Genomic DNA, 24,668 nt, shown 5'->3' with positions numbered 1-24,668 from the left:
CCAACACTACAGGGTAGGCGCTGTAGGACTTCCCAAAAGGTTCCCGAGGGCAGCAAGCATATCGTTTTCATCTCGCACAGCAGCACCCTACCTCTAAGGTACACGTTACCACACACGTTTAGATCTGAAACCGTTTGGTTTTCATCAGAAAATAAATTCCAATCTTGCCTGTTGTAAACACACTCCTTGATTACTGCCTAAGCTCGTCTCATGACACAAAAACATGATCAGCTTAAAAAAAGGAAGCCTGGAAATTCTGACGTTTGCAAAACACTTCCGAACGGTTTCTGGTTAGCACTGAAAACAACTTAATCCGAAGATCAGAAAAGTGGCCTGATCACGTCGGCCTGCAATTGAGATGTTTGACGAGCTCAAGGGTATTTTAAAACGGGACAGATACTTGTTTCCTTCAAACGCGTTAAAGGTAAAAACGGAAAGACCGAGACGACTTTTAAAGGACAAAAGTGGAGACGAGCTGTGTTCCGATCGACACCGCGGCCCCCTCGGATTCGTTTCCGCAGGCAGGCAGGCGTCCGGAGGACTCCTCACCTCATGGCCACGTTGCTGCCGTCGATGACGATGGGCCTTAAGTTGTCGTTGTCGTCCGCCGCCTCCGCGCTGGGCAGCGGGTCCGAGCTGTCGGCCAGCGATAACGACGCGCAGGAGGAAGAAGAGGAAGAGGAGGAGGAGGAGGACGACGAGCTGGAAGAACAGGACGACGAGGAGGAGGAGGCCGCGGAGGCCGCACCGCCCCCCTGCTCCGCCTCGGACTTACTCCCCAGCTTCACGAGCTCCCCCAGGATGTCGTTGATCAGCGCCTCCGGGCCCAGCTTGTTCAGCACCAGCTGCACCTGCTCCTCTGCGTACCCCAACTTGAGCGCAAACTCCATTTTGGTCTGATACTCCCTGAGCGCGTCTGGGGGCTTGTTTTCCGGCGATAAATCCGGCGGGCCCCGGGCGAGCGGCTCCACGCACGGTGAGCGGCAGAGCTGCCGGTGGCCTCGGTGCGCGGACCCGCCACCCGGCGGCTCCCCGGCGCTGCGGAGCTGCTCCGCGTCGCTGTCCGAGCCGGCGCCGTCCTCCGAGTCCCCCAGGGAACTGCTGCAGGTCTCCTCCGCAGACCCGGCCCCCGCCTCCACCTTGTCCATCACAGGCTGCTCTCGCGGGGTCCAGGGGGCGCTCACGCCAGCCTGTCGGTGCGTGCTTTCCACATGGAGGTAGTCCAATTCCAGACCCAGGTCCAGGAAGCCCTCTACTGCATCGTCCAGGTGGTCCTTCAAGCCCATGAAGCTGTCGCATTCATCCGGGTCCTCGCCTCCGGTGCTGCTCTGCTCTTGGAAGTAAAGTGCTCGGTAATCCTGGGAAACACATCAACGAGGACAAAGACTCAGTATTGCCAAGACTCTCAACTGCAGCTTCTCTGATCCTAGCAACGCGTGCGGCCTTGGATTACTTCAGGAAAACAGATCTCTCCCTAGATCTCGACTCATTTGATCTTAAATTGCTACCTTTTCCTGACCCAGTAACACTTCATATTCCTATTGAAAACCATACCTGTCACACAGCACCTTGTACTTCCCCCGAGTACTCGGGAAGGAAGAATAAAAAAAATCTACTTTGGAAGGAGGTTTATTGTGCTTTCTCCGAAAGCACAAATGTCTGCGTAAAAAAAAAAAAGTTTACTGCTTCTTCAAAAGTTTGAACTCAAATTCGTATGTTTATGGTCATACAGTTTAACAGTGAACCTCGTTAGTCTTCAGCAAAGGTGAAAGAAGTTTTACTTCTGGTTATTCAAATGTAGAGGCATTGATCAAAACCACAGTGAGAAATAACCCCAAATGTCACAAGCAAACATGGGCATTAGGAACACAGTACGAGAAGACGCATTTTGGACTTGAAACAGAGGAAAACATTTCATGCAAAAAATCCCCATTCACACTGGTCTCTTCTACAATACACACAATACGCTGCTTCAACCTAGTTAGGCCCCATCGGCGGCTGCTCCGTGCTGGATCAGAGCTGTCCTAACCCCAGTGCAAACACAAATCTCAAGTCGGCACAGAGGAGGAATGCACAAAACCAGCACTATGCGACACTGGCACAGTGAGGCCAAAAAGAAAAAAACAGAGCCCTTTGTCCATAAATACTGGAAGATGAGGTCTACACCTTCAGATCTCACAGGATTCAAAGCAGCATTTTGCATTTGATTTTGGTATCGTGGCAGTTTCCCTGGGCAGGTTCTCCAGATAAGACATTATTAATCCCGTAGGGAAATTGATGGTCACACACATTTACTGTAGGACCTGGTCAATACAGGACGCAAATACCAGGTTTAGGTCAGACTCACCCAATGGTACATCCCCTCAGACAGCCTATTTAGGCCCTCAGCCTGTTGCCATTTCACTTTCTCTATTTCAGTCTTCTTTTACTTTATTATTTTTTAAGCTCCCAGTGGATTCCATCTACTCTTGGACTCAACCTCAGTCTGCAAGACTGCAAGTCTGCAAGGATGTTGAGGATGGTTTGTGAAAATGCTGGGTGGATGCTGTCTGTTATCGGCTTTATGTTGCATATTTCGATTGCAGAGGCATGAGCTCGACGAAACGATGAGCCGTGGCAGTAAAGTACTGAACTGAAGCTCTCAGGGACACAACAACCGGCTGGTCTGCTTGGTTCTCTAGATCCTATAGCTAAGAGTTTGAGATTTCTTGCAAAAGATGCTATTTTTTCCTACAGCCAAGACTTGACCACTTTACCAGCCCAGCTCCCCAGGAGCTAGAGGCTCTCCGTTGCAATCCCCTGTTACAGCGAGAGAAACCAGCTGCTGGCAGGAGCCCCAGATCTCTCCCTCACGCTGACTATGTTGTCCAGGTTGTTAAAGAAGCAACTGGATGAGATTCTGGCCACAGACCACCCAGTGAGTCATTAGGGATGCTTAGGAAGGGGTGGAGACACACCAGCAAGAGGAATTTCACTCTCCAGGGGGAAATCTCAAACCGGTGTCCCCGTGTTTTACCGTGCTGGAGGAGATACTGTCGTTTGATGTTAAAGATGTTAAGATGTTAAACTGGGGGCCCGACCGCCTGCGAGTCTTAAAAATCCCACAGCAGTTTCACAAAAGTGGAGGGATGACAACCTCAGGGCCCTCCTTGAACCGCAGTCTCTCTCTACCTGGTCGACCTTCACTTCCACACTTAAACTGTATAACCGCACCCTTCTCGACCTCTCAGCTGGAGCTCTGGCTCTTCCCCTGCTACGCACACACACATTACACTGGATCGCTTAGGAATACAACAGCTCAGTCAGTGTATGGTAATGTCATTTATATATGAGAATACATTGAAAAAATAGGGTGATTAAACATTCAATGAATCTAACCATGAAAAAGAAAAACACTTTGTAAATAAATGTTTCAACATTTCAGAATCAAGTTACTGAAGTTTGAAAAGGAGAATTGACAATCACAGCCTAGAATAATACAGTGCCAATTCTGCTTAGCCCAGATGATTTGAGACCACGTACAGTGTTTTCAAAATGTGGATTCTGTTTTCAAGGATTGGAAAGTAAAAAGAGAAAAAAAAAAGGAACAGACGTCAACCAAGACTGAAAACCTTCTAAATCTTAGGGGAAGGAAAAAGCAGAAATAGAAATAAGAGGCTCAGACAACAGCACTTCCAATAATCCAATAAGAGCAGCTGATTTTAGAAAAAACAATGATTGACACTTACAGCAGAAGGGAACAGATTCTCTGGTGAAACGACACAGTAGCAGACACCTAATTATGACATCACATTCGGCACTCTCTTGATTGAGTGCCTTCTGTGATAAGACGGTACTTGAAGAACTTTTCTCATTTGTCCTTTGACTAATATACCCTCAATATTAAAAACTGGAACCATACGAAAACACATATTGTAGCCTCTGCTGAAACACCTTTCTATAAATGCGTTCATGGAGGGCAATCCTTCGATGCAGCTAAAAGCCTCACTTGGAAACCAAACATGTATGTGAACGTACTGTACATTAAATACTAAACTATTTCTCCATTCGCTCTCTGGGTTTCACATCCTCCGCTGCTTTAGAACTTCCTGGACTGCAGATCTGACTGATGTATAACATGATAACTTTTCTCATGAAGTGAACCGTTTGGGCACGACTGGCCGTGCTGCTCCCCTCTCAGGGGTTCCTAATCTCACTCACTACCAGCAGATGATGCCCCGACGGTGTGGGATAACGCCTCTCAACACTCTTCCCACAGGGCTGGAGTGTAGGGTTTTGGGTAGTGCTCATATGGCTTTTAAAGTGCTCAAGACCCCCAGCTGATGTTCATTTTAAACCTGTTCTGGTAAGGCTGGATTTTTAGGGAGGCGTTTTCACATTGAAACGTGGGAGCAAATCCTCCGCGCTAAAACGGAACGGTTCATCTCAGAATGACTTCGGGGCTTTAGGGCTTCAGAACAAAAAAAAAACCTGCTGCAGCCTCTCCTGCCTAATCTCTCGATCTCATTTTGTACTATAAAAACATACGTCAAAACACATTAAACGCACTGAACTACATAAGGCTACCAGGGCCTTTAACAGAGCAATGATCTCCATCTGAGCGCTTCGATTCTCAAGCAGGGAATTCTAACTTATCTTTCAGCTACGGGTCACAATTCAGCAACGACGACCACTAGTTTCCTCCAGTTGCGAATCCAGCACTAAATTACCAACGGACCCATATATTTGTTTGCAGGAGCAATAGACCGAAAAAGAGAGGGCGATACAAACATTAAGCATCGAAAATGATGGCACTTTATTTACACTAAAGAAAAAGTAACTTCTTTATGACTAAAGGTTTCCATGTGGCAGAGGCTGGGGTTTTTTGGGCGCTATTTTTACACTGTAGCAACGGGGTATTACTGCTAAACCGACCAGTGAAAGATAAAGCATCACACTGACATCAACAGCAAACTAAACTAGTGCAGGGCAACAGAAGAACAGTTCTCTAATGAATACAAACCCAACATGCTATCATAGTACTGAGGAGAGATGACCAAAAGGATTACAGAACAGAGAGGTGGCATCTTGAACTTTCAAGATCTTCCATTTAATATGCCCCTGCTGTTCGGTGGGCAGTGAAACTTGAGGTATTTTAATTGGAGCTCTCCCAGATGCCTTGCTGTGAAACCAGCAATGGTACAGCAATGGTACTGCAGCTACACTAGACATAAACAGGATGGAGGGGTTCGGTTTTATGAGAGGAGCTTGTGACAGTCTGGTATCTAAAAGCCTAAAGCACACTTTGTCTTTCACTTCAACAGAAGTTTTCCTCAAAAGAATTGATGTAATACGCTGAGAACACCTTCTTCCAGCACTACACCTATTTTCCTGCGATTTCTAGAGGCCCCGAAACAAACCTTATCTACCTGATCGGACTGATCTTAGACATGATCGTAGGCTTTCCTCCCTACATTTGGAAGAGATTTTAATGCTCGGTAATTCTTCAAAAGGACCCTATTTCACTAAAATCTATTGATGTTAGTTAGGTCTTGCAGTTGTACAATTAAATATTAGGAGTAACAGTATAGTGTATCTAGACCCAATCCAAAAAGACTTTCTGCTCACTTGATTATTCCATTAACATTATGCATGGACTGCTGACGATGCGTTTTTTCATGTAATGTACAGCAGAATGTTCTGCAAGAGGGAGAGATTTTAAAATAATGTTACGGATTAAAAATGCAATTTTACATTTCAAGTATTACTGATATTTTTACATTTAAACATTATAGTTTACGCTATATGTGGACTCAAGTTAAAAGGTGTATGATTCTATATATAAAGGAGAACAATAACTTCAAACTCCACAAACAGAAACGTCAGCTACAGTTACTTATGGGGTTTCTATTTCTATTTAGAAAAGGGGTTCATCTGAGAGCGCTTTTCTAAGTCTAAATTCTTAGTCTGATGCTTTATTTTATAAATTGTGAAAAAATAATGGTTTAATTCTCTTGAGCCCACGTTTATAGCGAAAGTAATTGTAAAATCTTCGGCTGTGCTGAAATGAACATGAACAATTTTCTGTGATGATATTAAATGTCATAAGTCTTCAATTTCAGTTAAAAACTTGTTCAAAATGAATACACTTCCAATGGACGGTTATCCGCTTGGCACGAAAGCCTCAAAAGCGCACAATTAAAATGAAAATACCCTTATGACTTCACAAACCAAACTAAAGGAATTTTAACTCCGTCAAGCGAAGGTCATCTCATCGTTTACCTTTTCTGTCAATAGATGTACCCCAAACATGCATCTTCAGCGCAGTCCAATCATGGAACGGTAACAGTATGTCACCTAAATTGTACTTGTCTGGGTTTATTTTAATGTCCGTTTCAATTCTGATTTAGTACATCTCATGTGGGTTTAGCTGAAGGAATAAATAGTATAATGTTGGTGTAAAACACTGGAAGACAGATTTACACCTAATTTCAATCATTTGGACATTTGCATTCTTATAATGTCTTACAATGCTTGTTTGAAACAGTGGAACTGGCTTTCTGAAAGATTCAACAAAGCATTCTTTTTTTCAAATGTAACACTTCTGTAAAGAATGTGGAGGAGTTAATAATCCTTGTTCTTATTAGCAAAACAACAATGGTCGGGTCTTCTTTATCTTCTTTGAAAAAGGTTAAATTTAACCTGCTGCCACATCTCAGTATTTCAGAATGATATTGTACGGCATCAAAACCAATAGCCACTTTCCACTTCCCCTGCCTCTAGGTTCCAAGTAATAAATCAACACATTTTTACAAAACCAAGGTGCACCACGTTGCGCACTTTGTAGCACACTTCCTCTTCTGTTCCTCTTGTATAAGAAGGAAACACTCTCCTAAAATGTGTCCAAACTGATGAGATTAACAGGGCTTTAAAGTGCTCAGCATTTCATTTCCAGAGAGAGGGGGAGAGAGAAACATTGCGAGAAAGTTATCCGAGTATCACTGAAGAACCAGGAGCAGTAGCAGCACAGGAAGATGTGGCATGCATGGTGTGCTCTGGCCTTCAGCACACACTCACTGAAACCTATTAAAGACAAATGAGTTGGATAGGGAGCTGCCTAGCAACGCGCCCCTTGTTGCTAAGCTGCTGCTGCTTCAGCATGTCCCCAATGAATGCCATGACAGTGAAGGAATAATTTGGTCCTCACAAAAGACCACAAAAGAGGCAGGGGCTCAAGTGTGTCTGGCTCCCCCCTCTGAACAAAGCAGCTGCCAAAGCAATCTGGGTGCTGCTGCACTATTGTTCCACAGACCTTGCTGTGCGCTCCGACTGGCAACAACTATTCAGTCGACAACTTATAGATCCCCTCTTCATTTCAGTCGCTCAGCTGAGTCATTCATTTCATTTCAGTCGTCAGACAGAGCGATGCTTCAAGGTCCTGGGTCTTTTGGGACAGGAAATCATCTGTTATTGTATCTTCAATAACATGGAAACATTTCCATATATGAAAAGCTCACTTTCATTCGCCTGCATTTTTGATAACAGCACTTCATGGATTATAAGCAAACACATTATAGCTTGAAGCCTGAAGGACAGTGATAGACCATAACTAAATAAGAAAACTAAACCCAGATGGTCTAAATCCTGCAGGTTTCTTGCAGGTTCTGTGGCAGGTTTGTTATGAACAAACTATAACAAAAAAAAATTGCAAATCGAGCTATTCCCATAGACTCTTTAGTACAATTGTCTAGAGATAAAAATGAACAGAGACTGAAGATACAGTGAACATTGCTGTAAGAGCACGTCGGCCTTATGAAAAAAAGAGTAAATTGTTGAAAGTGTGTTGAGTAACATCAAGAAAACCGAATCAAAGTCAAAGATCAAAACCTTTAAAGATCTGAAGTCATACAGATAAAGGCATTGGGTCAACTTTTTCCTTTTATGCGAGGCTTGTAGTTTGGAAATCATCACAAAGAGATAAATGTGGACTAGAGATGCGAGATGGTAAAAGTAGACAGGTTCTACATGAATTACACCAAAATTAAAAATACCACAGTTTTCCGTTATTATTTGGAAAAAAAAAACCTTTTCTTAGAAAGAAAAATACCAATTCCAAATTTGTACTGGATAAAGTTGTAAGGAAAAAGGCAACAAACCTGTTCTTTATTGGTTATGCAGAGATAGTTTTAACTATTTAAAGGGGGACTACAATCACAATTTCTCAAACCGGTTATTAAATCTTGATAACAAATAAATCAATGGTATCGCACAATGTAACAAATTCTGAATTCAGCTCAAAATCATGAACTTCGTGAAAACTGTCTATGGGTCGCCATGTTGTCGAGAACTCGCAAGAGTTGTGAGGTTAGGTAGTCCTTCCTGATCGTTCACTGTACTGACTAACATCAAACAGTTGAGAGCAATATTTTTACTGGATTAAAAGAGATTGTTTACAATGTAATGAGGCCGCTTAATGTCACTGGAGGTTTTATTGCCTTGTTCTGATTCACAGAATATGGAGCTGTGCAGACCTGGACATTGCTTCTATTTTCTGATGTACATTAGAGGGTTTACACATTACTGTGTACATTTTACTTTCACTGCGTGATAGAAACGCACTCATCAACTGTGAAATACAGCAATAACAATGCAGTTCCTCCTTAATATAGGGACACTAACCTTTATCCATATAATGATGGAAAAAAATAAAATCTGCTAAACACAATGCAACAGTTTGACAGATCTACCCATACAGAATAGATGCATGCATAATTCCCAAATAATTTCCATCGCTTACAAAGCCAAATATCTGGGACCCATCTGTGCATGGCAGTGAAAGGATTCCAAATCAGTTCTTACTTGCGATGTTCTTTCACATTGGAGGAAATAGCTGAATGTATTATGCACTCATCACACCTCTGTAAGATGGAAAAAGAGATGATAAAACCTGTACGAACAATCTTGATCCTACTATTACTTTTTTTTTTTAAATGTAACACAAAATGTCATTCAACAGAAGATTTAAAACTCTATGGTTTTTAGAAGATTATCGAGTTAGAAGACTGGAAAAATGTCAGACAAATATGAAAGATGGAAAAAAAGCCCATGCCAATTAACAACAGGAGCAGGACAGCTTGCTTTATCAGATCATATATTGAGAGTCAATTAATGCCAAGTAGCCAGCATTAAGAATTAGATCTACCCATGGAGTGACTTCTACAAAGTGTCCCAAAGATGGGTTTTTAAAGCAGATCCTACACCCTGTTCATGCATTCCCTGGGTTACGAACATCATTTTAAAAGCAAGTGAACATACAGCACGAACTAACAGACCAAAACCGCTGATGTAGAACCTGATCCATTTGTTTTGTACTCCAGTGCCTTATTTTTGAGCCACTGAAAGCATGCAAGCCCAGCTCGAATCCAGAGACACAGCAGCACAGCACCGACAGGCACGGCCATGGGCAGCATGAGAGAACATGTGACGAGGGGTGATGCGAGCTGGCACAAGCAGAGAAAGACCCTGAGCGTGCACACTCCCTCTCCTACAAAACAACGTCTACACAGATCGAAACGAACGTTAACCCCACAATGTGCATCTTTTCCCTGGCCCACCGCAGTTTTGAATGACATTGTGAAAGCATTACTTATTTGTAAATCAGATGATAATAGGAAGCCTTTATTCTCACCACTTTATTGTTTCGATAGTGTCATAACGTCTGAAGAACCCCACAACATTTTTTGTACTGTTAAAACGTTGATCTGCATACCATTCCAATTATTCCGTCTTCAGGACAACAGTTAGCACGTTTTCAGGCAAGCTGCTCGGATTTATGTTCTTGTCTTGCTGCAGTGAAATGTTCGATTTTTCAGACGTCGTTTTTCCACACCCATCTCCTAGCTCGGAAACCGTAACCACGCGCTTTCGGTCCGCAGACGGGCCAAGGTTTTTCAGCTGAATGATGCACCACTTGTCCCAGTAGAAATTCACCACATTTGCCAGAGAGGAGTAATAATGAATATGTAACAAATGCCTATTGCTCAAGTCCCTGTAGGTTTAATTACTATTGTAGTGCAAAGGGTCTGTTGTCTGCATTGGGGCTTAGAACAAAGGAGGGAGGTCCCATTGAACTGATCAGCTAATGCCAAGAGGGCAACAGATGTCTACTGGAACCACAGGGGACCAGCAACTGGTGGCCTGCCCATCTTCTAAAAACTTTCAATAGGCTTATGCATATGCTCGCACAATGGACCATGTGACACAAAGAAGAACCTCTATTTAACCCTTTAGTAGCCCCTTTTGTAATATCTCCAGTATCATGAGCTCTTTGTTTTTTTTAACTCCATGTTTTAGCCACTGTTGCTGAGGGGCTTACATACGTTAGCTTTGACAGAGCAGATTTAATTTGACATATTTTAGCTGCCTTCACGTGGTCTTGGAACAGCAAAAATCCGTCTGAACATATTGAGCTCCACAGCACTAATAGCTGCTTTTGCAGCTTAAACGGATGATTAAAACTGCCTTGTGTAACTGCTAGCTCTTTGGCCACATGCTACACTCCTAGGTAGAAACAGAATTCTGAATGCAATGAAAATAATTTATTTGTAGAACTGACAAGTAACATAAGAAAAATATTTAGATGAAGTTCCTTTTAATTGTACTACTCAAGTAAAGTACATACATACAAAAATAACACGTTCTATTCATTGAATGCAATAGAATTTTCAAAATCATGCAAAAAGTGCATGCATGCATGCATTTCACCTCGAAAAGCAGAAATGTCCCATTCTTCAATGCAATGGGTGGAAAAAAGAATTTTACACGAGTCACACAAAGGACCGACCCGAGTAGAAATCTACACTTACCACCGTCTCCGTGAAATAAAAAACACAATCCTAAGAAAGCGTCCCCGAAGAAGCAACGCGGCTTATTGCTGCTGTGAGTCTGAAAACTCAAGATTGTTGACTTGACTTTACTGCTTTAGATGCGAGAGAGGAAAACACCCGTCCCTTGGTCTTCTGCTTTGTCTACATCTGAACCAAATCCCAACTACTTACATTAGCAGGAAAGCACACCGACATTGGCTTCTTTGTAGTGGTCTCCAGCACCAACTCCCCGATACAATTTGTACCACAGACTTCCAAGGCAGGCGAGTGGAACAATGAATAGCTGAACAGATGGAGCTACAATGTCTATGCTTCCCCCATTAGCGAGTGGCCTCTTTCGGCCAATGGGAGCAGAGTTGCCTCACAATGAGCTGTGCAGGCAGATGCAAGCCCACTCCTCGTCTCACATCAGGCCTGGAGGATTCTAAGATAAGCAAGTCGCTGTCACTACAAAGGTCTATCCCGGGCGGCCTGCGAATCAACAAGGGGTGTGCGCCAACAAAGGGCCAAACAAAAGGCACTAGCAGGCAGCTGCTACATTAGGGCTCAAGTCATTAGGGAGCAGACCGCCAGGAAGAAACACCTGGCTTGTTGCGGACTTCAGACTCTCCTCTTTGTTTTGGGTCGCAGAAACAATAACCTGGATTATGTGAAAAGTATTGCGGATTCTCCAGTGCAATTTTTTTGTGCACTTTATAAACAAAAACAAAAAACCAAAGAAAGTATTTAAGAATAAAAGATGGCAGTAGGTCTGGATAAAAAAAAAAACTAGCAACTGCTTCTAGCTTTGCGATACTATGTGTCTGCTTTCATGCGTTTGTTTTTTTACCAGTGATTTTCCACATCGCCAGCGACAAACAGCACAACTACTGAAGTCTTTAAACTTAAAGTAAATGGCTGAAAGTAAATAATACGTGCATGGGACAATACTTTAAGGATTTAAAAGTATATGATTACAGTCATTTTATTAATGTTTGCCGACTAGTTAACAATGAATGGTTAATAAAAAACAGTAACCAGAAACGAAACTTCTAGTTTTAACTTCCTCTAAAATACTACAGCATACTGTTGGACTAGCATCCCTTGAACTTATCAAGATTCTTCTGCTTGAATTTTGACACTTCAGCAATATTTAAAACTGGGTTTTCTGTGCTCATATGTGCAAAGCACTGGAAACAGCTTACGATATGACCCCATTCATCGTGTGATAGAACTGTTCATAAACCATCCAAAAACAGTTTTGGAGTCCTGTAAAATCAGTTTTATGCTGCGGCCATCCCTGAAATAGACTTCTCTCTACACATCTTTAAAACCAATAATGAAGATGCACTAAAACTGAAGCACAAACATGGGCTTAAACCTTCTTCGACAGATCCGGAGCTGGCTTTTCTAGCAAAATGGGCAGCAACTGGGCACATTTCGCTGAACTACGTCATGTCCTGCGTTTACGGAATTGAGCATCTTTGCCTAAATGGCTAGGAGTGAGGAATCTACATCAAGCGAAGTGACTTAGTGATCAGCTCATTTCTCTATAAACTGAGTATTCACTGAATTGCCTCCAGCTTCATGAGATCACATGGCTTTGTGTACCATCGGCTTCTGGCAATTCCTTAATTGAAGCTGCAGCTCTGAGCGCAAGCCATTCTGAAAGCCATCTGCTGTTGTCCAACTGTAAACAGGTGTTATCATCTGACATGGGGGTGGGTACTTCTCTAAGCCCCTAATAATTTTTCTTTTTCTGAATTTACATATGCCCGGAAACACACAGCGCAGGACTAAACATATCATTTTCATGTTTTATACTATTTGATTAACCAGAGGTCTTGAACTGCGTTAACACTAACTTGGTTTCCTCATACTAAAGCAAATGGACAAGACTGAATTATTTCACCAACTTAAAAAAATAATCATTATAACTCTTATAACATTATAATTTTTTTCCATCCTTTAGTCGACTTACAAGATTATTCCTGTAGACATTTCTTAAAGGGAAAAAAAAAAGTTTTAAAAAAAAATAATTCAGATAAATTTCAAATTGCAAAACACAACAACATTGAATACTGTGCAATGGCAGTAAAGAATGGGTTTATCCTGCAATGCTACGTTAAATCAGGAGAGGAAAATGTTGTCGTTTTCCTAATTCAAACATTTAAACCAAATAAAGCTGCTTTATTAGACTGTTACCTTTTCTATCCAGAGAAAAAATAAGATCTCCACCACATGCGAAGATTATTCACCATCGGCAGCCCTCGCTGACCCTCCCCCACCACGATCTGCTTAAGGACCTGTTGTCTGCCGAGAGAAGCAGCTTCATCAGCGAATCCAGTTCCTGTGATCACTGGGGAGGTGCGGAAAACGACGGAGGCTCCCAGTGTCATCCCCCCATCCCAGCCGGCAGGAGGACGGACACCTTCCATGGGTGGCCTCCCAAAGTCTATGTGCTGAAACGGATGATTCAGACCCCAGACCCTGCGGCATTCTGACCCTTTTCCACTCTTTTTTGTTGTTGTTTCTTTGGAATGTCACCTGGCATTCCAGATCTGACCACTGCAGGGGGACCTGACCCAAAAGATCATCTCTGACACTTCACATGTAATTCAGTCATCTTGGCCATCTGGCTAAGCAGGGAGATAAGACTGGCAAGGCGATTCTGGACGTATACAGTACATGAGGTTTATCATGTACCTCACTTCTTACACCAAACTGAATACAGATTAGGCACGAATCACGTTAAGGCCGGATTGACGGACATTACTAAGGCTGTCAAGTCGAGTAATCTAGGAAAAATCTGTTTTCTTCCACTTTCATGAAAAACGGAGGAAAAATAAATCAGTAAGTTATCACCTCACAATAGAGCTCCAATTGCAGCTGAGGGACTAAATATTCAGGCAAACAGTTCTTAATTCTTTAAGCTTCACACTATTTCACGTGAACAACTTTAAGTCCAAGGCCTCTAAACGTCCCGACTGTTGCCTCCCAAACACTAACTTGACCCCGTTACTTCCACCTGTTGTAGAACTGTCTCTTCACAGTGCCAATAAAGAAGTCAAATACAGACTGTACAACTGTACAAGTACCGGGTGTCTTAGTTTAACTCACAGATTTACTCTTAAGACACAAACTCTTCATTAAAAAACTCAAACACTGACAAACTCTCTACAGTGCAGTACATGTAGGCTATAAAGTGAGGAGAAATGCAGTCTGTGGGTAACTTTTTTATACATAATGTTTTTTGTCCCCCAAAAAATTTTATCTGAAGAATAGCAACCTGTAGTAATTACCTTAGCTCTCTCAAAAGCACATAATGGCAAACATGAAAACACTATTCGATGAACTACATTATTTCTCTGTAACATTAAGCTATCTGTAATGTTATTCCACCTGTTGTAGAAGACTCTTAATGTACATAACATTTTTCATGGTCTATCAATGAAGCTTACGTTTTCAAATAACATCAATTGCTACACTGAGTGCAGCAAACCTCTATGTTTCCTGAAAGGGATTAAAAAAACTATTCATAAATGCCTTTAACATCTTCTAAGGGGCTTTTAGTTGTACAGCTGTTGATCCTTAACTCTAATATATACTGGCACTAAGATGTTGTAATAAATGTGGTATTTTGCCAGAGCTTTTTCACAGTTCATTGTTTTCATTGCTGAGGTCTCATATACACAGTTTTACACAAACTTAGCATAAAACAGCAACAAACACTCTGGACTTCTATAGATGAAGTTCCTCGTAAAAGGATTCACCCCCCTATCCACTAGTGCCCTGTTTTGCAGATTTACACATAATACACTATTTTATTTTATATTTTAATTAAGACATGAGCATTCAAACTGAACATTGAAGAAGATGTTAAATGTCGGTAAAAACAAAAGAAAAGCAACTTTTGACAGTTTTGTTGTTGTTTTTTTTTTTAATCAAGAGCACTAACAATTTACTGAACAGATATGACGCAAGTAATTGCCCACTGCAGATCAACATATGCCATCAACAGCAGGGTCAGCTGTGAAAGTCACAGTCTGGTAGCATATGTGGCCACGGGTGGAACCGAGGCGAGCTGCACATCTGACACACGTGCTCGACACCAGGCTGCACATGCGATCATTTGGGATTCTGCCCCACTCCTCCTGGGGGAACCTTGTCAAGCAGGTGCCTGGTCTCTAAAGCCCTGGACAGCCCACATCACCCCAACTCGTCCCACAAGTGCTCAACATGGATCAAGTCTTCCAAGAGGGGCATTTATGGCACAACTGTCAAACTCCTCTCACAAGAAAACTGTGTCTCTCACGTAGGCGGCGTGACAGACATTTTTCACTTTTCTCCCTCTTCCCTCTGGTAAGCGTTATAGGAGCATAAAGGCACAAACTTCCAGACTCAGAGACAGTTTCTTCCCACAAGCTGTCAGATAACTGAACTCTACCCCCACCACTGACTCACAGTGTTTTTTCTCACACTGCTTGTCTGACTTTGTTTTTTAAGTTGTATGTTATTTTACTTGTTGTAGCTGCAGCTGCTGCTGCTCTGCGTTTGTGGCGATTCCTTTAGTGTCTCTGTATCGGAGCATACACGCAAATAAGCATTTCATTGCACTTGTGCACATGACAAAAACTGGACCCTACTGACATTGTCCTGCTGGAATATCATCACGTCGATATAATCTCACAGAAAGAAAACTCAGTTAACTTCCAGGATTAATGTAGCCCTGTGCAGCCAAGATGTCACCAACGGCCTATAGGGACTAGACTCCTGCCTAGGCCATCACACTGGAACCTGCCCCAAAAACACTCGCAAAGGCGTTGTGTCTCGTGATCCCCCAATTTGAGGCTTATCCGTCAACACACTCACTCCTGAAGCAATGTAGTGCTTAGGCTAACACATTCACTCAAGTGTATCATGGTTAACTATGAATGATCAATTCATCAACACGCCACCAAACACACCAGTTCCTCGACACCCAGAATTCGCACAGTGTAGTATTCTAGACCCACGCACGCCTCTTTCGTGCTCAGCCGACACAGGTCGCAGGCCTAAAGCTTCGCCGTCCCCGGCAGCAGCACAGTCCCTCAAAAGCGGACCTTCAGCTCCTGCGACGCGGTGGCACGGCGCGACGCAGACCGCCAGCGCACACACGCGTGTCCCGCAGGGAGCCTGGCAGGCCCGCGCTGCTGACAGCAGCACGCTAGTAAGGCTGTGCCCTTCGGTGACCTCAGAGGGCATTAAGGCCTCTGGACGGCTCCTAATTCCTCCGGACACTCTGTTTCCTTGGTTTCCTTTATGAGGAGCCCAGCCACCTGCTGCTTGTTTCTAAAGTGACTTGGCTCCTGTTTATGATAATGGGAAGCTGCACAATGACCCAAACAGGCAGGGAGAAGCAGTACTTGTTAACCTGGTATAAACTCAATTTATCATAAGCCATGAAGAACTTGGAAATCAGACAATTATTGTATTCTAATCCTTGCATGGGGGTAATTGCTTCACAAAGGCTTCAGACAGAACCTATAAAGATGTAGCAGTGCAGAAAGCACAAAGGAAAACAATTGTTCTTTAGTCTGTTCGGTATAAGGTTGGTGTTATTTCAGACTTATTAAAAAGCTTTCTCCAGAATTGCATGGGTTTGCGGTGGAGTCGTTTGTTTTATTTCCTTCAAAGGGGAAAATTTAAAACTGTATCAAACAAGGATGGAGAGGTCAACTGCTTCAGGCTGACTAACTTTGCTGGGCTTGGAAAAACAAAATCCACACACAAGAAGACTTTCGTGCACACTCAACAATGGTATCTGTGAATTACAGATCCAGGTCCGAATTTGGGTGCATTCTGAAAGAGACTTTCCAGGACACCCGGCATCCTAGTGTAATCAGTTTGATTTATATCTAAACAGGTTACGTCTGTAATACAACCAAAAAAATGGAGCCAAGATCTGCACAATTTCAGAATTCTAATATAATCACCAGAAAGACAGCAATGACCTTATCTTCAGAAATATCCAATCTGGAGAAGCCTCAACAGCCAAAAAGTTCTTTCTTCTTTCCCGTTTTCTCAGCGCGGAATTAACCTTTACTTGCTCCTTTACTTCAAAACTAACCAACCGTCTGGCTCCAGTGTGAAAGCTGTATTAAAAATACCAGGTCATTATGGGAGTGTGCCAGCTGTTAGGCCAAATGCTGATAAGATTTTCATTGTAAATTTTGGCTTTTGCACAGCTATTCAGCAGGTCACGGTCACGTTTGGAGCCCTTCACAGCTGACTAAGCAAGCAGAACTTGGTGTGACGCAAAAACTCTGCTCTGAATACACAATCAGACAGGGCGTGAATAAAACGTTCAGCTTTGTGCCTTACTGCCATACATTTGAAATCTGTGGTACTTCGGAAAAATTAATACACAGAATCACGGTTCATAGCCTGAATTAAAAAAAAAAGATGGAAAAGGTTCTGGCACAAGTGTGGCAGAAACTCGGGAAATGGCGGAAAAAAAGAACACGGAGAAATGTTTACCGGATTTTACACAAAGAGGTATCAAGATCCACACCCAGGAGAATCCGTCTCCAGGGTAATAACCTGACAAACCCACACTGGGAAACCGGGAACACCTCGGAGACGGACAGACAGCTTCAAGTACAGGTGGAACTCCATTTAAGCCCCACCCCAAGATCGTACTAGAATACTCTCAAACAGCCCAGTGCAAAAGCTGCTAAAATGATGATAACACGAGTTAATCACAAAAACGGCACTCAACTTAGAAGGGTTTCAAAGCAAAATGTCCTTCAAGTGAAACAGCCCTCCCCCCCCTCCCCGCCACTGCAAATCACAGCTGCTCACAGAGGAAGGAGTCAAAGAGCGACCCAAAGCTTTTGTTGGCAGGTCACTTTGCCTAGCCACCAGGATTGAGCCTCACACATCAATCCATATCCCATCTCTGCGGGAACAGACGAAATCCCTCAGTGGGATGGGTTACTTTCCGACGCTGTTGTTTCATCAATAGAAAACATCGGCTTCTATTTCCTCCTTCGAACAGATCAGTACAACCTTGACTTGTGATGGAAAAAATCATTCCAAAAGCAGAACGCAAACAAGATATTCAAATCTTATTCCCACCCAGCCTTAATACCGCGAGGCTATAAAGCCCAATATGCAAATAAATTAACAGCAGAGTCACAAAAGTTATGCAATAAACGTAATATCAAATGTTTATTTCTCTGCCTTTTTAAACCAGGAAAAGGCTTGGAAACCTAAAGGCCAAGGGACATTTGCATGATTATGTTTTAACTATACTTGCTTTCAAGTTGCACACAATCTGCACTCCAGGGGAACATCGCCAAAACAATGTGCCGGGAGCTCGCCGATCTTTGGCAAGGCGCCCGAGACAGACTTCACAGGCTGCTCTCCCACGTGAAACCGACCAAACTAACGTTAGGGAACAAGTAACAGGTTTATTCCGTGCTGAAAAGAGAAGAAAGAAAACGCAACGTTTTGGCTGTGCATGCAGCCTCCTTCGGGTGCCGGCACCTTCACATCCGAAGAAGGCTCCACAGCCAAAATGTTGCGATTGCAGCCAAAGCACACTGATGCAGCTACCCACCAAAACTAACACTAGTCAACCAAAAAGGTAAAGGCAGCAAAAAATTCCACTCTAAAGCAAAAAGTCATTCATGAGATTTATGGAGAAAACCTGCCTTTTCATACTGTAAGACTAATGCAATATCAAAAGAACTAATGGCACTTTGCACATACAGTGTCCTTCAAAAGTATTGGGAAAGTGAGGTTCAATCTTATTTCTGCAATACATTCAAGCAAATTGTATTCAAGATCATGAAATTAATATGAATGTTAAGCACGATATGTTACAAATTTATTTTGTGGTAATTAAAAGTAATTAAGTAATTACTTAAGAACTAGAGGGCAAAAACACTCCGTTCAACCCAGTGAGGTCCAAGTGATTTCAAATAATGGATCAAAATCAAATGAAGTTCCGAGTTTAAAAGTCAGTATTTGGCTGCATGTCCCTTTCTGGGTATAACTGCATGAGGTCTGTGACCCTTTGAGCTGACCACATGCTTTGTACAATCATTTAAGATGCTTTTCTCCACGCACTTTGAGTGACTGCCTATTCTTGGGATGCGCAGGCTACACTGTTTGCCTCAGCAAGTACAGTGCATGCTCATTGGATTTACACCGGGAGATCGACTTGTCCAGTCTAAGATTGTGCACTGTTTTCCCGCTTAATGAACTCCTGGGTTGCATCGGAAAAGTCTTTTGGTGCACGGTGAACGTGAGAAGATTAAAAACAACAGGAGACACAATTTTGTTGTCGTAGTAAATTGATCAGAGGATCTCAGCATTTCTTTTAAGAAGACTGGGTATCGGCTTCAACAGCACGGCTGGGCAGCATGTGCCCTATTCCCTCTACACATTGGGTAAGGACATGCCTCCTGTTCCTAGTTTTAAACAAACTTCCACTTGTTCTCTGTGGATCATATTTCACTGTTCATTCTGAAGATGTCCGCTGGTTTGACTTTGTAAGCGTATCTGAGGATTTTTAAAACCGAAGAAGTTGATAAATCGGTACAATTAAGCCAATAATGACATGATTTAGGCAACTACGAGCTTGCAAACTTGCAGACAAACTGACCCTCCAAGACTGCAATTGTATTACCTGGGGCTACAGAACTCGTCCCACGCCTTAATAATGACTTGGTATAATTTATCGGTATGATGGAGTCCAATAAAACAGTAACGCGTCCAGTCAAGAATCTCACAACAGCCTGAGCATTCCTGCTCCTGCTGAACAATTCAAGCTGAAAACCTACAAGGGCAAGTTGAAAGAAAATACTTTTCTATGTGATCATCACGATTAGGGCTCATCCCTTCTCAAATAATTTCTGCATTAAGTGGGATTTACCACCTAATGCTCTGAAGCTATAATTTAGCTGTCTGAATCATCAAAATAGTTTCACTTTTTATAGTGTTAATTCCTACATAGTACAATAATACAAGAACAAAACCATGTGAAAAAAATACTCATTACTGTATTAAAAACACAATCAGACATTTTAAATAGAATTAACCTAACAGACTAGACTATTAAATTTGATTAAAAGTACAAACGTTAATTTGTATTATGATTAGGGCTCCTGGTTTGTGACAAATAACACCATCCTTTAAAATGTACTGATCCGTCTCCTAATGAGGAGAATAAAAGAAGCAGCACCCGCAATGTCCACATTTTCACAAGTTATGATGTTAAACACTGCAGGTGTGTGTGTTTTGGACACCAGATGTACATCTGTGCTGAAGCAATATTTGTCTGCAGCAGTCGTGAAAGCAACTCAAAGCCCAAAGAAGCGCTGGTGTATAAATACGCTCATTGGAAGACTGACATGGGAGAAAGATTTGGGGGAAAAGCAATCGTTTTCAACCATCAGCTGCATTACAAAAGAAACTGAGCAGTGCAATCCAAACATGAACTTAAGATGAGACAACGTTATTTCTTTATTACAGAACCTTGTGCTTTAATTATCAAACAGAATTGGCTTTCTACAACCAACTCGGTTGGATACACCGTAAGCTCTGCTTATGATATTTAACTGAGCTATCCAAGCTAAAAACAGTGCACAGTCATATTCAGCACTTGAAAGTTGTCCAAATTATATTCATATCAAGTATTTAACACAATAGTCCACTCTTCAGAACGAAATAATGTTCCCCTGAACAGCTTTATGTACTATTTCATCCACCCCTTGCTACATCTTCACAGGCTCCCTCCCTTTCTTAACTCCTTTTTTAATGAATAATCAGAAATTGAGTATGAATAGTTATCCGTGAGAACAGAAATACTTTTTCCGAGCCCAGCAGTACACTATTCCTCTAGTAAAATGGTTAAAAAAGAAAAACGATCACACCCTTATGGGAGACAACAACACTGCAGATCACTCAACATTAAAATGAGCCCAGCCAAAAAAATGTTTATATTTCTTCACTTTCTCACGTTAGAAAAATCCCATTCTTACATTCAACGGTGGGTCACAACCACAGAAAAGGTACAAGCAGAGCTGTATGCCATGCATTGGTATTTTAATTTGATTTGATTATTTTTGCAATAGATTAAAGCCAGTCGAGTCCAGACCTTCTTTCTAATTTTTAGCTATTAGTCAGCAGTGCTCCCTAGTCTGATTAACTCTCTGGAAACCAGGACGAGCTCTGGAGAAAAGCTGGGGTATGCGAAAAGACGCATTCCTAATGCAAGAAATTGTATAGGGATAATAAAGAAACATTATTATTATTAACATTATTATTATTACATTATTCAGGTGTGAGCTGTACCGTTTACTCAACACTGCTCAGTGCCTGTAGTCAGCAGCGCTGGCAGTTTCCCAAGTCTTTTGCTAAGGATCTTGGCGTTACCAGGGATCTTGCCTTCCCCAAAAGGGGATCAAGCACAGGTTCACCTGTCCACCACTCTTCTGTTCTCTTCTCTGGCATGAACTGATTCATGGGACAGAGAACAAAGCAGGCTAGCATATTTTTCTGATTTGGTAGGTTCTAGAAAAAAAAAACGGAAGTGCCTTAGATTTGGGCTATCATGGCTGGCGTCCTCACTGGAAATTGAGCTGCCTGATAACGGAAAAAGAAACATGACCCCCAGTCACTAGCGTGGCCCTTTTTCCTGCACAAGCTTCTAACATCCCCATCTTTATCTGTAGATGGGAATATTTCGGTCCGGTTTCCTTTGATAGAATTATGATTAGATTCAGGGCAGCAGGTGGCGCATTGGTCAGCATTGCTGCCTTGCAATGGGGTGCTGTCTGCGTGGAGTCTGTATGTTCTCCCCAGGTTTGTGCGGGTTTCCTGCTACAGTCCAAAGACAGGCTGGGAGGTTAACTGGCTTCTGGGAAAACTGTCCCTGGTGTGAGTGTGTGTGTCTGTGTTTGTCTGTCTGCGCCTCAGTGGACTAGCGGCCTGTCCAGGGTGTACTCTGCTTTGCGCCCGTTTCTTGCTGGGACAGGCTCCAGATCCTCCACAACCCAGAATTGGAAGACATGGTTAGAAAATGGAGCAGGTCGATTAAATTTAAGAGCACGATGGCTGTCGGCAGCAGTCAACTGATATGGAGAACATTTAATTTCCCCCCTGTTACCTGCAGAATACACAAAGTGCAAAACATCTAGATACTTTTAAAACAATAACATCTGAACCTATACTTCGTCGTATGGGTGTAGAAGGTATACGATTCCTATAGTCTCAGCTAAAATACTATCTCACGTTTGGCCAAGTTTAATCCTGTGTGTAGCCTAGTATCCAGAATGTTCCTGATTTAACTCTAACCTGTCTGAACAGGCTAAAACTAAAACTCAGCAGGGATTAACTTGAGCGCTTAAACAATACGAAAGCACGGATATTATTATTAATCTAGGGACATTTTATATTTGTGTTGTTTAAAAACTCTACAGTTTTATTTTCGCTCTAGTAGGTAAATCTCAAAATAATCCTTATCACTTTGCAGCAGGCAGACATTCCTGTGGCTGGTTTAATACAATAAATCTTGTGTTCATTAATGCTGTATAAAAAAGTGATATGACTGTTGGCACCTGAGATCCTTTAATTTCCCTATATCACCCATGAATCACAAATTCCTGAAATATTTACTTCTGTGTATGGGGAATTTCTTTGTGATTTGACTAACAAGAAAAGTATCGACCAGCCCTGCTAAAGTAATATCTCCCTCCCTCTGTGCATTCACCAGTGTAAACACTACTTGCAAAAGTCAGGACTTGGCCTTGTCTGCACTGAGATCAGATAATTGCACATTTGTAGGTGGGACTACAACTTCATTAATATTGGCCTAAGTAATTAACTGGAGGTATAACTTACCTTGGATTATGTATTAAAAGCTTGCAGACTTCTTTAATGCCGATTTCTGATGACAATGTCTCATGGTCTGTGCAGTACAAAAGGGGTTTTCGAGCTCAAGGAAATGCTGTTTTGTAATTTCATAACCTACCATTTTTAGGGTCGGTTAAGAGATACTCCCTCACTGAAACGATGCCCCAGATAATTTACATTTCTACATTACCGCAGTTCAAGAACAAAAATCCTTGCATACGAACCCGATTTGTTTGCCTCCTTCTTTAGCACAGCACCATTTAAAACCACAGAGACATCTGAACTCGGACCAGCAGTTAAAAGAAAGTTTCGTTATGATTATGGTTAGATCATTTGAAATCTTAGTTGCAACATCTTTAGCAATACTGACAATGACGGCAGCAAGCTTTGAAACGCAAATAGATATTAAATATCTATATTTAATCGAGTCTACGTGGAGTTTTGTACGTTTACCCCCCTTATTTAACGCCTGACTGACTTTGGTCTAACGTAACACCGTCACAATATATTACAATGTAAACTGCTTAACTTTAAATTGAAATTGTGAGGCGAAAAACGCTCAGTCACGTAAAACGGGGAGGTTAAGGAAAAGCACATGAATGGTTATTCTACCACTGTGTATATGAAGCGCTCCTGAATTTGATGAAGCAGACTTACATTTCAAAAAGTGAGGGGACCTGATCGGATTCGGCCAAGACTGACTCGACCGTGGTCTAGCGGCTCCGCAGCCCGGGTGCAGGGGTTCTCCTTTGGGTCACTCGATAACTGGAGCTCGATGTTGTAATCGCCAAGCAGGGGCCTACAGCGGGATTTAACAAACATCGCACACAGCCTTTAACATTCAATTTAAGAAGTGGGACGTTACTAACTGTGCCATTGTAGCGTCTTGTGGCCATCAAATTGTGTTAAATTAACCGTTTGTCTAAGAGAATAAAACAGCCACACTACAGTATATATTACGTTACCCCCACGACTATTAAAAAAACATCTAATCGTCATTACCAGGCAAACTAATTCCTTATATTAAAACGACGTGTGCCCCTAATTTAAATCCAGGAATTGTAGCAAGTGACCGTCACCTGTCGTAAAACTATCAAAGGACATTTTATCTTTAAAAGCCCCATAAAGTTATTAACTCCAAACCCAACAACACAACAGACCACAGCGGTTTACATGCCGTGCAGAACAAAGTCCAAGCGGCAGCGATATTCACCATTCATCAGGGCACATGGATGGGAAGCCAGTCGTGATACTCCAAGAGTTGATCCATGATGCTTCAAGAGGAAATGTAAACGATGCTCTTTATTCTCATTGCGCAAACTGCTTCAGCCTTTCCAGGAAACTTGCAAATGCTGTGAGTAGAGCCTGAGGTGCAGAAGGGAGCATTATCTGCCCGTGAACGAACAAAATAAAAAGTCAAACGGTACAAAGATTATAGCGACCTCTACGGCGTTTGATATTTTTAAAGTACACTGTTAGAAAAACCTTCTGCCTGGTGGTTATTTATTTATACTCCACAAATCTAAATCAATCCGCCTTAAACGCAAAGGGGCAGGAGCCCTCTTTCTGCACCGTGTAAAAGCACAAGAGCGGAGTTTCGCCGCCCTACAGCCCTCAACACTACCTCCATCTTGCGGTAAGAATCCGTTTCTTGAAGCCGAACAGACCTCTGGAGCTACTGTACACTTAACGCAAGACAGCAGAAAATCACAACACGGGATGTCTCATTTCGGAAACGTGCTCCAGCTGCCGGAAATTGGCTGCAATATCCAATACAAAACAGTTGAGACGGTGTGACCCTAGACAGATCATATAAAGGGCACTGACTTATTTTTCCATAAGCTCACTTTTCAACAAATCTAGGCTCTAATCAGTGTCCTGTATCGCAGAAATGCCTCTGGTGCTAAGTCAGCAAACATC

General features: G+C 42.3%; 1 protein-coding gene across 2 annotated transcripts in view; it reads right to left on the bottom strand.

Moving 5' to 3' along the window:
- The window catches only part of LOC102699248 (probable ribonuclease ZC3H12C), a 47,795-nt gene extending 23,377 nt beyond the window's left edge, over positions 1-24,418 (bottom strand). Inside the window, exons 1-4 of one of the 2 annotated variants that reach the window (XM_015364123.2) lie at positions 24,373-24,418; positions 23,962-24,113; positions 23,406-23,547; positions 550-1,358 (exon numbers count right to left, since the gene is read on the bottom strand). In XM_015364123.2, coding sequence (XP_015219609.2) covers positions 550-1,286 — 737 coding nt within the window. In that variant the 5' untranslated portion in view covers positions 1,287-1,358; positions 23,406-23,547; positions 23,962-24,113; positions 24,373-24,418. Of the gene's footprint in view, positions 1-549; positions 1,359-11,036; positions 11,143-23,405; positions 23,548-23,961; positions 24,114-24,372 lie in introns of those variants that run through there. The other variant, XM_015364122.2, reaches the window with a different exon arrangement.
- Positions 24,419-24,668: the final 250 nt, after the last annotated feature.

Source organism: Lepisosteus oculatus, chromosome 15 (assembly GCF_040954835.1).
Source record: "Lepisosteus oculatus isolate fLepOcu1 chromosome 15, fLepOcu1.hap2, whole genome shotgun sequence".
Classification (NCBI taxonomy): Eukaryota; Metazoa; Chordata; class Actinopteri; order Semionotiformes; family Lepisosteidae; genus Lepisosteus; species Lepisosteus oculatus.
The sequence above is the reverse complement of the archived record's forward strand: the minus strand, read 5'-3'. Positions and strand labels throughout refer to the sequence as shown.